At 42.0% G+C, this 13,399-nt stretch overlaps 1 protein-coding gene across 4 annotated transcripts in view; it reads left to right on the plus strand.

The window, feature by feature from the left end:
- The window catches only part of STARD13 (StAR related lipid transfer domain containing 13), a 325,192-nt gene that overhangs the window by 283,887 nt on the left and 27,906 nt on the right, over nucleotides 1-13,399 (plus strand). For all 4 annotated transcript variants that reach the window (XM_068418853.1, XM_068418877.1, XM_068418871.1 and 1 more), the window contains 3 exons: nucleotides 233-304; nucleotides 2,345-2,426; nucleotides 9,790-9,853. In XM_068418853.1, coding sequence (XP_068274954.1) covers nucleotides 233-304; nucleotides 2,345-2,426; nucleotides 9,790-9,853 — 218 coding nt within the window. The remainder of the gene's footprint in view (nucleotides 1-232; nucleotides 305-2,344; nucleotides 2,427-9,789; nucleotides 9,854-13,399) is intronic.

The raw sequence follows: 13,399 nt of genomic DNA on the forward strand, positions 1-13,399 counted from the left end.
TTGTTCCCGATCACCAAGTGGCTATGCAAACCCCAGGGTCCTGTGGAGGCAGGTGGATTTCTCTGAGGGACTCTTATTTTCTGATGCTATAAAGAAATACTTTAGAGTGATGACAGCACTTTTAAGGAACAAACAGCTCCTACCAAGTCACTTTGATATTTCCTTGTAATTAAAACAACTTCTAATGCAAAATACTAAAGTGTGAACTTTTCTTTTTTCTCTTTCTGCTCAGAAATCGAAGCAAAGGAAGCGTGTGACTGGCTACGTGCAGCTGGATTTCCCCAGTATGCTCAATTCTATGAGGGTAAGCAGGTTTTTCTCCTCCTTCTGTGGTACTGAAAGTGCACTAAGCCCTTGCCAGGAGAGCTTGCAGTCAGCCAGCTCTATGTTTGACTGAGTTATGGCCATGGCTGGCTGCTTCACAAAGCTTCAGCTGCTAGAGTCATACCAGTGCCTAAAGAAAAGTAAGATTCTTGCCCTCATAGCCATGGGAAGAAAAAAAAAAAGAGGAACATAGTTTGTGTAAATCTCAAAGTTTACCAGAAACAAGTACAAAAAATCCAAATATATAGGTCTTTTTTTTTTTAAACAAAAACCTTCCCAAACTGTGTCTAAAATAAGACTGAAACACTGAAAGTTACTGAAAATTTCAATTGTACTGAAAATAAGATTGAAAAACTCTGCAAAGTTACCAGAAGTGAATAATCTGAGCTGCATTTTACATTTGCAAAGCAAGAAAAGCCAATATTTTGATGCTGACTCAAAGCAAATGGCCATGTCCCCTTCCTACCTGTAAAGTTAGTGACCAGGGAAGCGGCGTCCCCAAGGGCAGGGCAAATGGTTGCACTGCTGCTGCATTCAGGAGCAGTTTGGGGACTGGGGCTGGGGTTTTTCCTGCTCTCCCTAGCTCAGTGCTGAGAGGGAAACTGCAGCTGATCCTCGTTTTTCCCAAACTGCATATCCTCTCTGCCAGAGACGCAGAGCCAGCTCAGGCCTGCTCGGGCTTATTAGCCAAAGCGCAGCTCCGCCAAACGCTGCTGGACGCCTTCCAGGGTCAGCTTGGGTCTGGAGGCAGCACGACTCCACACATGGAGCGATGGCCAAGAAACCTCATGGGTCAGAGCCAGCTCTGCAGAGAGCCAGCTCGGACGTCGTCCATCCCCTCATGTGGGGCTGAGGGTGGCAGGGAGCATGGTGCTAAGGACACCTCCACAGCTTCTGATGCCCAACTGAGGTCCCTCAAGGCTCAGGTGCTGGCACCTGATGAGCTGCCTGGTGCCTGGGGACTAGGAGCAGCATGCAGAGATGCTCAGGTGACTCTGCAGGAGCCAGGCAGGCTCTGTTAAACCCAACAAGGAACTAAGACTAATGAGCCTGCCAGACCAAAGCTGACATGGATGTGTGTCTTCCACAGTCCCTGGGTGCCGAGTAGTACTTTTGTGTCTGCCTTATAATCAGGGTAACTCAGATACAGACTCCCACAGAGAAAGGAGAGCCCACTGCCTGCCAAATTCAAAGGGATCTTCCCTCCAAAAAACAACCTGTGCTGGGCTCCCACAGTTCCCGTACAGTCAATATGTTCTCTAGACAGTCTGTGTCTCTGAAAACAAGGTCTTTTTGTGGGCATCTATTATGTCGGTGTTAAGCACTAGTGTCTGAAAATGCTGGCTGCAGTTCCTGTATCCCACAGTCCTGCTGTGGTGCCTAAGCATGGCGGAGCAGTCTGGAGAGCAGCCACAGCGCTGGAACCCATCCCACACTTACAGAGCCCACTAATGTGTTGCAGCCATGTCACTTTTCATTACAAATGGCAGCTTCCAGCACACTAGTCTGGCTTTTTAGCTAATATTGGGGGTTATAATTCAGCTCATTTTTTTTTTGTCTCTGTTACTTAGTAACCCTTTGTCTGAAATTGTTATTGGGACCTGTATTAAAAGCAAAAAGTGCAGAACATTTCTGTTTCATGGGAAAAGTCTGTCTAGCAAATAACTCATTGAGTCGCTGTGATCGGAATGGAGAACCTTGTTGCTCATGTGGATGAAGATCTCATTTGTTTGTGCTAGGCGTTAGAAAGAACAGCTAACAATTGAGTATCTTATTAATAACAAAATGAAATAATCTTGCTCTCTCTTTGGTGCACAGGATGTTCAGCTGTACCTTTAACAGAAAAAAAAAATAAAGTGACTAAAAGGGTCACAGATACAGCTGGAAGGGAACCAGAGCTGAGTGAAACTGGTCATACTAGATTTCAGTGAGCAAGCACATGCAGAGCATTTTAGATGTGGACAATGTATTTTCATTTGAATAGCAAGCAGTCATCTTAATATTGTGTCTCCTTTTATAGACTCCCAGTTTCCCATTGACATCGCTGCAGTAAAGAAAGATCATGATTTTCTTGACAAGGACCTTGTAGAACCTCTTTGCAGGTAAATAACACCTAAAGTTTCTTTTCTGATAATTTAAAAACATAAGCTGATTTGTTATAGTTAGCATAGCAGCAGAAGCAGCAGCAGAGATGTTTGCTTGTCCACGTGAATTAAGCAACGATTTCTATGATACCATCCTGAATTCATTTCTCTTATGGAAAATCCTGAAGTAGGACCCACTACACTCATAGAAAACAGCACATATTTTGAGAAGACACAAATTCAATGGATTTGAAACACCTGCCTTATAAGAAAGAAATAGCAGTAGTACAAGCAAACCCTGAATAAATGGGAGTCACATTTGAGTTGCACATGAATAACTCTTATGTCCAAGCACAGCAGAAAAGATGAAACTTCATTGCACAGAATCCAGCAAATACTTTCCCTGGCAGCAGACGTGCTTTTCATGCTGCTGTGATTCCCTTGGTACTCTCTTTTTGGCACAAGTAAGAGAAGTGGGACCAGAACGCCACAGTACTACAGCTGCTACAACTAATCGCTGGTTTGCCCCTCCCAGAGGGCTTGTGTTTGCTGTTTATCTAGCTTTTTCTGCTCTGCCTCTGCTGAATATACTGTATTGCATTGCTCAAGTGCTGTCCCCCAGGAGTCAAGAAGCAGCAATTCTGTGGTAGTTTTGCAAAACCACATTGCAGAGGCATTGTTCCCCTCTTCTTTCTCCTGTGCTCAGCTCAAGCTGCATTCTGCTCCTCTCCTCTTCAGCAAGGACAAAGGATCATCTGGCCCCTAACCAAGCAGGCTTCATTACATGTTATGGAAACTTTCACAACACCAACATTGAGATAATCGGACAAAACTCTGTTTCCCCTTCTGCAACTGTGGCTAAAGTCATCAGAGAATATACGTTGTTCCACTGCACGTCGTACTGTGCATTGCAGGGATTAATGAGTCTGTGATGGAGGACTGCAGAAAGGGTTTCTGAGAACCATAGAAAATACAGGGCTGGAAGAGATTTCATCTAGTCCATCTCTCCGTCCTGGGAGATACTCTACTTTCTGGAGGATCCAGGTAAATCCTGGGAGTAGCTGTCAGAATGTTTTCCCAAAACTCCCCTGCTGCAAGTGAGACCTGTTGCTTCTCATTTTGTCTATTACAGATAAGGGGAACAGAATATTCTCTCTCTGTGTGTAGTAGCCTTTGTGTCTGAAGACTCATCAGTAGAAAAGGCCTGGATCCTTCAGTGACTGTTCTGAAGGATGTCAGGGAGCAGAATAACTGCAGACTTGATCTACTGCTGTTCATTACGGCCTGATGGGAGAGATTGCTATGCCCATGCCTAAAGAAACCTTCTTTCCACACATACGCGCATCTACCTGCTTCAGTCTGGCGTGGTAGAAGACATACTTTGCTGTAGTTTGGGAGCTGGGAACTGGTAGGAGTTCGAGATCTCTTCTGCTCTGCCTTTTTCCACAAAGTTGAAGGACCATCCAAAAGTGCGAGTATGATGTCTGTCCTGTCTATTTCTTGTGAGAGCAAATGGTGAGGTGCAGTCATTGCATAGCTCTGGGACTCTCCTCAGTCTTTCTTCACTAAAGTAACTGGCAGTGTAGTACTTCAATCATGGTCACCAGGCATCCAACACCTACACAGCTAGATGGGAACAGTTCACCTCTTGCTCCTCTGGCCTCTCCGTAGACTCCACAGATACACCTACAACAATTACACTAGGTTTATATATTTATGCTTATTTCTTTGTGAGATGAACAGCTAAAGACTGTTTTTTTTCCCTCTTTTATTGAAAGATGAGGTTTTGGAAAACAAACTAGCAGCTGGAGAGATGCACTCATGAGACAAAATGCTTAATATTAGCCTAAATCAAGTGATACTGCTGAGACTTGTAGTGTATAAGCACAGACAGAGATCATTCCAAATGATTTTATTCAAAGATAAAAGGTTTATGACTGTCTAGTAACTTTTTCTGTAATGATTTTATTCAGAAGACACCACCTGTTGACTTAAATTTTTGTTGGGAGTTTTTAAACAGTTTAGATCTAAAAAAGGAATAACACCTCGTATACTAGCCAGGTAGAAATAGAAGCATTATGTACAGGTTATATAGATGGAACAGGCATGTTTTCGGATTGAAGACACTTAATTTGCTGTAACTCAGCAGCTCCAAACCTTTAGCTGAGAGCAACCCCATAAAAAGCGATTGTGCCAAATGTCAAGATTTGGCATCATCAGAAACAGTAAACAGTGTCAGCTGCTGCTCCCAGTACCAGCTTCGTTACTGTATTAGCTACCAAACCAACATCTTCCAAGTTTTCCAGTGTACTGGAAATCCTCACAGCTCGGCTGACCACTGTGGCCGGTTTTCTATATTTGCTTTGCTCTGTGGTGGCATTACTACAAGGTGCATGCCAGTATATCATACAAGAGCCACAGGCTGTGATGCACTTTTATGAAATAAAAAGTTAAAAAAAAGTTGATTATTATTTCTTTATGCACTGATTCCCAGGTCAGGAGCCAAACTTGCATTCTTCAAACACCCAAAACTGCCCTTGAAGCTATGCATGACCAAGCCTTCACACTGACTAATAGCGCGTTCAGCCCATAGTACTGATCAAAATGGGGTTCTCATTTTTATTTGGAGAATAATTTTAAAGCTGGAATGCCAGAATTGGATAATCAGTTTGAGCAGAGTTTTAGCTCTGAATGGTAATGGTTCTACCATAAACACTGAATTTCTCTGCTCTTGTGGATTGAAATCAGACTCTCAACCTCATTTTATAATCAGTTTTCTTCTGGCATTGCAGTATACAAGACAACATGAGGGACAAATGCAGAGGAACCTTTTCTCTTTTTAAGGCAGCTGGTAGCATTTTAGTCAGAAAACCTAAGACTCCCTGTTGTAAAAGATTTCGGTGACCTTTTTGAGATATGTTAACACTCCTGCTGTTTACAATATCATTTGAAAATTTGGCAGAGTAAAGACCAAATTGGAGGCCTTTGGGTTAGAGGCATATCTATCAAGAGATTCCACTCAGATTTTATTGAGTAACGAACAATAGAAAATTGCTGTGCAATCTGCAGGCAAACACTGTCAGCCTGCCAAAATAATAATCGGCATGAAAATTTTATAGCTGGATCTCTGTGTTGTTTCCAAAATAGCAGCAACCAACTCTGCTCTGGGAACTTTTGTGGCCGCTGTCATAAGAGGGTGAGAAGAAAAAGCCAAGCCATGTTGTTCTTGTATTCGTGTAAATACAGTGACTAAGAATATAAAGCACAAATATGTAATAGCTTGTTATATAGGCCCCTAAACCAAGCTCTTAGAATTTGAAGTGTGCCAAGCAGCTAGCACCCTTTTTTTCCATAGCCAATGTCTCTTAGATAGCTTGTAAATAGTCCAAACGTTGCTGTATATAGGACATCCTACAACTAGAGTTTTGAAGTGATGATTGTATAGTCAGTACCATCTGCTGAGTTATGTTGCTCTAGGTGCTGTTAGGAGATAAGCCCGGCTCTCCACATGCAGTATGGACAGCCCTGCTTTGAAGTCAGTAGAATAGTTCCTGTTGATTTCAAGGAGCGTTGACTCACCTCATGTGAGTGTGTAGCCTATAAGGTACCTCACTCAGTTGCAGCCATGATAAAAAGTGATAGGACTGGAAAATGGTATATTCTCTTCACGCACAAAACTGGTGGAGCAGGGGCATGCCAGTGCAAACTTCACACACCAGCCCTGCCACTACTGGGAAAACCCTTATTCAGTGTTCAGACCTCAGCAGAGCCCAGCATGAGGAGCTGGATGTCCTCTTCCCAAATTCCACAGCACCAGAAGAAGCCAGCTGGGGGGCATGTGTATGCAGCACCTAAACTTGGCTAGGAGTAATGATAAACCAAAGAAATAGCGTAGTGTTTCCCTTGGAGAGGAGTTTGTGGAGACATAAAATGTGTTTGCCTGGTTACAATCCATAAGAGAGGACATCTGCAGATCTGCCAAGGTAGGAGACACTGTGCTACACATGCTAGCCCTCTCCGTGGTGCCTCCTCCTGCATGACCGGCCAGTGCCCCTGGCTGCATTCCCCACCAGCTGCTTGGACGCAGCTGCAGAACAAGTCATGGGGAATGCATGGAGTCACTTCAAAGTTGTCTTCCTATTATCTGGATGGCTCTTCAGGCAGGACAACAGGTCCCTCACAAGGTTTTCCAGCTAAACGGATACTGCATTGCGACAAGCCTGTATTTATTTGTAAACACTGCTTAGTGCTGTACAGGATGCGAAAGTCAGAGATTTCCTGCTTCTGAAGAACTTCTGTCATAAGGGTTAATAATTATAGTACTGGGGTTAGGATTCAGAGCCGTAAATACCTGTGTCTATTGCCATCTTAGATCTCCTAAGATATCTCAGACTTCTCCACGGGCTGGCTGCAGGACCTGCAGGAGCTGAAGGCTGGGCTTGATACTTTAGGGGATCTAAAATAGCACCAGACATCTATGCTTGGGCACCTGAATCACCCTGCTGGTGTTTAAGTATTGTATCAAGGGACATTTTCAACATAGACATGGTGTTTCACCATAGAGACAAGTGTTAAACCGTAGAGGTAGTGTTTACCTGTGATGGCCTGGAGAAGAAATAAAATTAACATCAGTGAAGCACTTGCTGTAGTAACTATTTTGCAGGCTTCCCCTGAACACTGCAGAGCTTTCCAGACAAGCATTCAAATGCATCCGAGATGATTTGGTTTTTGTATCACCACCTATCTTGTGTTTATTTATTGTGGTTTTTCCTGCCTTTTCTCAAGTCCAGATTTTGTGTTTTGTTAACATTACAAACAAGCAGTCTTTTCCCATGTTTTTAAGCGATGACGTGAAAATGTAGAGCTTCTCTCAATTTTACTGGGACATTGGTAACAGCCTTTTGTATCCAGAGACTTTTATTTTTTGGGTTTTTTTGAAAGATTTGTTGAGGACTTGGCTGTCAGTCATCTAACGACTTCAAGCAGATGAGAACAGCTTTCTGCCACCGCTGGCGCATCAACAAGGCATAAGAATTTGAAACAGGCTGGCTTTGATTGGAGTTGTTAGTACCAGGCAAGCTCACAAATATGATCATTAGTTCTCTAATTTCACTGGCAAATTTTTCCACAGCACTGGAAGAGTCCCAGAAAGCGTGATGATGTTTTGTAGATGGGTGAATTTAAAACCTGAGGTTGAGCCTCTGGCACCCAGTAAAACGTAGTTTTGTTTCTGATGAAGTGAGCTCTTCATAGCAAAGCCAGGCTAGAAAGCAGCCAGGACAATGGTGTGGCTTCCCAAGGCACCAGTTTAAGTAACAATATTCACTTTTATAGAGTTGACCTCTCAGTTTCTGCTGAAACAATCTTGCTCCCAAATGCCATTAGCAGGAAAGCGATGGATTTGGACGGTCTTGTTGGTTTTACCATGTGTTTTCTGCTCCTTTCCGTGCTGAAGAAGCAGCCCTTTTTAAAAGGAACACCATCGCACTTTCTGCTGTTGGCTGGACACATCCAGAAGTACCTGGGTGCAAACAAGGCGAAGGGTATGTCAAGGGCTGTCACTTCCTCATCTCCCCACTCCTGAAATGCATGGCTTGCTCCTCAGTTTTTAGAAGGGAAATGCCACCATAGTGAAGGGAAGGAGCACTGGTGCCTGTGCAGGGTCTCCGATCTGAGCCTCCAGTTCACCTCTCGGAGCTGCCTCCACAGATAGAAAGTTGGGTTGGAGTCTTTTGAAAATGTGTCTGTGTCCCTGTATATTTGGAATCAATATCGACATGCAAATTTAAACATTTTGCACTCAAAAGAAGTGATGAACCTTATTTATCCCCAGGGCCCCAAGAAAATTCAACTTTGGGTTGAGAAATTCCATGTTTGGGCAAAAGATGAGCTTTGCAGTAGTAGATGTAATCCCTGAGGAGGAGGATTTGTGGGCAGAAGGCTGAAGATATAGCTACAGAGCCACAAAGCCTGAAATTTATTACAAAAACATTACTGTCGTGCATGTGGGGTGTGCTTGTGCATGCATTATACTCACATTAATATGATGAGCACAGGACTTTTCTGATATGGCATAACAGGTTTATTGGCTTGAGTTAGGAGTATTTTATCTACAAATGAGCAAATGAGTGACATTTTGTGAGGGAATTTTTTTAAAGGAAGATCCACATTTGGTAGGCTGATTCTTTATTAGTGGTGGCAATTTGAAAGGATTTCTAATATTAGAAGTCCAGGGAAGGAATATGTCAATGCCTTAATGTTCTTATGCTGTGTGAGAGATTGTGTTATTGATGTGATACTTTTTTTCGTGTGTCCTTGTAACTTATCATATACGTTTCAAATGTTACCAGTTTTGGAGATTTGCAGCCTCTTCCTGAGACAGGGGCAGCTCTTGCTGCAAAGGCACAGGAGGTGCAGGCAGCCTACAGAAGAGTGCTGTGGGCAGATAGCTCTCTCACTCTACCTCTCTTTATTTTGAAATTCAGCCCTAAATCTGGAAAATGTTCGAAGTCGAACATATTTAACTCTGAGCCTCTGCTTTTAGAAGATGGATGGCTTCATGAATCAGGACCTTTAAGTATATATATAAAAACTAATCAACTATGATTAGCATGGTAGATTCTCTATTGAAAGAGCATGTTTTCTTGTCCTCTGACTGTCTCTGCACATGGGCAGACACACACACATTCACTTTCCATCTTTATCAGATTGTCATTTCAACCCACTATCGTCACGGGATAGCCTTGGATTTAAGGAGCAGAAGCCTTACAGAGTCCCTGATAACATCATTATGAACCTGGTCAAAAATACCTAAAAATATTTATTTAAAGATGTCAGATTTGTTACATGTTGGGTGTGTTAACCTGTCTATAAGATCCACAGGTATGGGAAAGGAACTATTGGCTGTGGAGAAACATTTAACTAACTGCTAAAAGTTCTTCTTTACATCAGCTTTCTAAAGGAGGTCCTAACTACCTAAAGTGAGGAACTGCATCTTTTTCTTTTGTCTTTCACCAGTGCTTTGAAATCCCCATTTTAGACCAATTATGTTACAGTCCTGCAGAAGGCAACTTGCCTCCTTCTCTTGTCATTTCCCCAGCCATCAGAGGGGTTTGTTTATACCTGTTTCCTTTGCTAAGTACTTAAATGTCTATAAATTAAAAAGCAATGTATAAAACCTGGCTATCAAGTAATGTGAAACTCAGATTCCCTTTAACACAGTGGTCTTATAGCCTGGAATAATATGACTAGTATCGTTTCTGAAGCCTGTTGTATGCAGTTGGCACCCTACAGGCAGATAAGAGAAAAGCTTTTGAACTTATGAAAAGCCATGCCCTTTAATCAGAGGCTGCTAATCTTTTGAATTTGCTTTGCCCTGTAGACGACTGAACACACTGAACAAGTGCGCCTCAATGAAACTCGATGTGAACTTCCAAAGAAAAAAGGTAAGGAAACTTCCTGAAATCTGCTGGCTTTGCCCTGGCTTTTGTGATAAGACCTCCCCAATTTAGCCTTTAAGTCAGTAATGCTCTTAAAAGTAAGTGTATTTGACTTTGAAGATGTGTGTCAGCATTATCTAGAGGCATGATAATGTGAATTGCTGAATCTGGAAATTATAAATAAAATAGAAAAAAACCTGTGACTAATACAGCAGCAACAATAACCAAGTGTGTTAAAAGTGCACACGCAGTACTTAAAACTTCACGTACGTGCAATTCAAGTTAGTGAGTGAAAGACAGTGCGGTTTCAGGCACTGTTGCAGGCTGTCTTGTTTGCCAATGCCATGTGAGTACACAATGGAAAATCCTGCTCGGAAAAATGGAAGCTGCTCGGATGAAAACAATAGCTTTTCTTGATTTCTTGTACTGACTTATTCCCGGTTAAGAATATGAAATATTCTTACATTTAAGAATATTTATTCTAATAAATATTAAGAATATTTATTCTATATATAAAAATATGGAATATTCTTATATATTCCCGGTTATTATAATATAAATATATATTCCCGGTTAAGAATATGAAAATAAACTCTCATCCTTACAAGCTCCTGTGTAACATGGGAATTATTTGAGCTTAAAGGGTTTCAGCAAGGACTGCAGAAACTGCCTATTGATTTTGAGTGTTTTATAATGTGTCCAGAATTAACTGATGAATGTTTGGTTTTCTGGTCACAAGTTCCCCCAAGCCCTTCAGTAGTGTACAATGGTAGCTGTTGACTCTGACAAATCTTGGTGTCTGTTTTTCCTGCCTTAGAGTGTTTGTCTAATGCTTTTTAAAAACTACCTGCAAGAGTTGCATTTTTGGTGTCTTTGCAGATTCAGTCTATTCATACTCTATTCACTGTTTGAGGGAACTTGAACAAAGAATGGTTTTAATGTCCAGATATTCTGCCTTTGGCACATGCCCATTTGTCCCTCTGTGTACGTAGCCTCTTTAGCATGCGTTTTGTCCATTCACTGGAGCCACGGGGACCTCTTCTCTTCACTGCTTCAGACCTGATGGATTTTTCTTGTCTTTGATAAGTGCCAACACCTTCCACATCAAACACCCACATCACACCTGAGAGAAGGAACAGTAAAATCCCCTGACTACACGATAACTTTATGATTTGGGCAGGTAGGCACTGTAGGAAGAGGCTGAGGTCCTTCAGCAAAAACTAACTCAAATGATTGTGTCATTGACCTGCTTGGAGGGGTGGCTGGTTTGCGTCCATGAGCTCGTGTACTTGTGTTCACACAGAGATACTGGAGCTGCACGAGAGACAGAATTACAAAAAGCAACATATAGGTGAACACCGATTGTCCTCTGGAAATTTTCTTTAGTTCATGTCCTTCTTCTCTTCAACAAGTATTTTGGGTTTGGTGTGAGATTTGTATGCTTCCTTGCTTGCTTCTTTAAGTGTCTTATTATGTTGGGTTAAAAAAAAAGAGAATTTTCTTGTTATCTTTGTTTTTATTCTATTTTTTCTGCCACTCTTCCCTGTTCTGAATGGATTGAAGCCCTCAGCTGCTCTCCTTGCAGATGACTGTTAATTTGCTATGGAAGTGAGACTGCCCTACTTGGTACCTTTTTAGGGAGGCAGAAGATAGTTGGGTCCATACCTGCATGAGGCCAGGGAGTAGCAGAGCACAGAAAAATGTGGAGAAAGAAGGGATGAAGGAGATTTGGGATGACACATACAAAGCAAGCGAAAGTAGAAGAGAATGTGGGGGAGAGAAGAAGAAGGAGGAGAGACTGCTGACAGAAGGAAATGTAAATGCAAGTGTAAAAGCTGGAAATTGGGTCTGGAATTGAACATTGAACCAAGTAAACTTTTTTGCTGTAGATAGTGCCTTTCCTAATAGTCTCTATGGTGACCTGAAAAAATAAATGCAAAATCAGCTTGCTTTGGAGGTTCAGCGTAACAGGTTTGCACAGGACTGGCACAGCTGCTCAAGTGATTCATCAAAATAAGGCCAAGCAACCTGCCAGGCAAGGTTACTGTGAAAGCCAGCACGGCGGGAGCGTTCCCCACCGCCTGCGCTCCCACCCGAACCATTCACACTGTGGGCTGCTCTCTTCCCCTTGGCTTCATCAAGATGCATACAGAAATCCTCGTGTATGTGTTGCAAATAGGTCCGTAAGCGATTTGGACAGACAGAGATTAGCCTTTGGATTAACTGCCTTCTGCAGCTGTCGATTAACAAGAATTCCTGCCCCCAGCTGGAAAAATGTGGCAGAATTCCACCACAAATAAACCCGCTTTTTGCCTTTTGTTAGCATCCCTCTGTATCTCAGGCAAGTACACGCTCAGTCAAAAAGCTGTACTATTTTAAATCAACTGTGACAAATCTGTGAATCAAAACCTCTTTCTCTTTGGCAAATGTTGTCCATTACTCCTCAAGAAATTTGCCCCTTCTTGTCTTCCCAAACATAATGGTATTAAATGGACTTTTGAATATGCTCCAAAGCTGTGCACTTGATTTCACCCTAGGTCAGCAGAAGTATACAGTCACTGCTCCAAGATGTCTGCTCCGCCTGTGTAAGATGAATCGTTGCTTTCAGACCTGCTCTTGATCCAGGTCCCCATAGCTGGTGACATGTCAGTTGGCAAAGTGCTCTCTGCATTTTTTTTAGGACAGTCTCATTTGTCACGGCACTCTGATATCTAACAAGAACAGTGGGTCATTCAGGATGTTCGTGGCTTCCAGAATTTCTACTGATTCCATCAAAAGAAAAGCACATAATGTCACAGACATGCAGCGTAGCCGAATTTGGAGTGAGTCACCGTGGCAGCATTTCAGTATCCAGATATTTCATTTGTCTGATTTTGCTTCTGATTAAACATAAGCATGTTTCATTACCAATTAAAAAAAAATAAAATAAACCTTTTTTTTTATTTAGCTGCAAATTTCGACACTGAAAACCCTCTGTATCTTCTGACTGGCTCTTGGGCAGAATGTAATCCTATCTTTGTTGTGGTTCGAGGCAAAACTTGTTTACTACAAATACTCATTTCTGTTCATCTCTACTTTCTTTAAAAACAAATCTTAAAACTTATTTTCCTCTAAAAATTATTTAAAGTATATTCACTACTGAATTTATGTTTATATCTGTCTCTTACCCTGTGCGCTCCTCTTGGTCTCTACCACTTTGGCTAGTTTAATCTATTCCAGCTTGTAGAAAATACAGGCTAAATCCTGTCAGTTCATACAGTAATGTCAGTGCAGCTACAGGGATTTGTGTCAGCCAAGAATCTTCTTTAAGGTCCCTTTGGCATATTGGGATGTACAACAAATAAAAAAAATATATTTTTATCCTATTGGCTGGTGCCATCAACGCTTCAGCAGTGGTATGCTTTGGACTGATACTAAATATTTAAAAGTACATACCCTTGCGGTTTTTAAAATATCCACTTTGTGGCACTGCTAAGACCACAATAGATTTTTAAGTGCCTGAGTCTGTGCAGTCCTGCACTCTGTATATGCATACAGCAAACTGTGGCGCTG

The sequence above is a fragment of the Nyctibius grandis genome, chromosome 2 (assembly GCF_013368605.1).
Source record: "Nyctibius grandis isolate bNycGra1 chromosome 2, bNycGra1.pri, whole genome shotgun sequence".
NCBI lineage: Eukaryota > Metazoa > Chordata > Aves > Nyctibiiformes > Nyctibiidae > Nyctibius > Nyctibius grandis.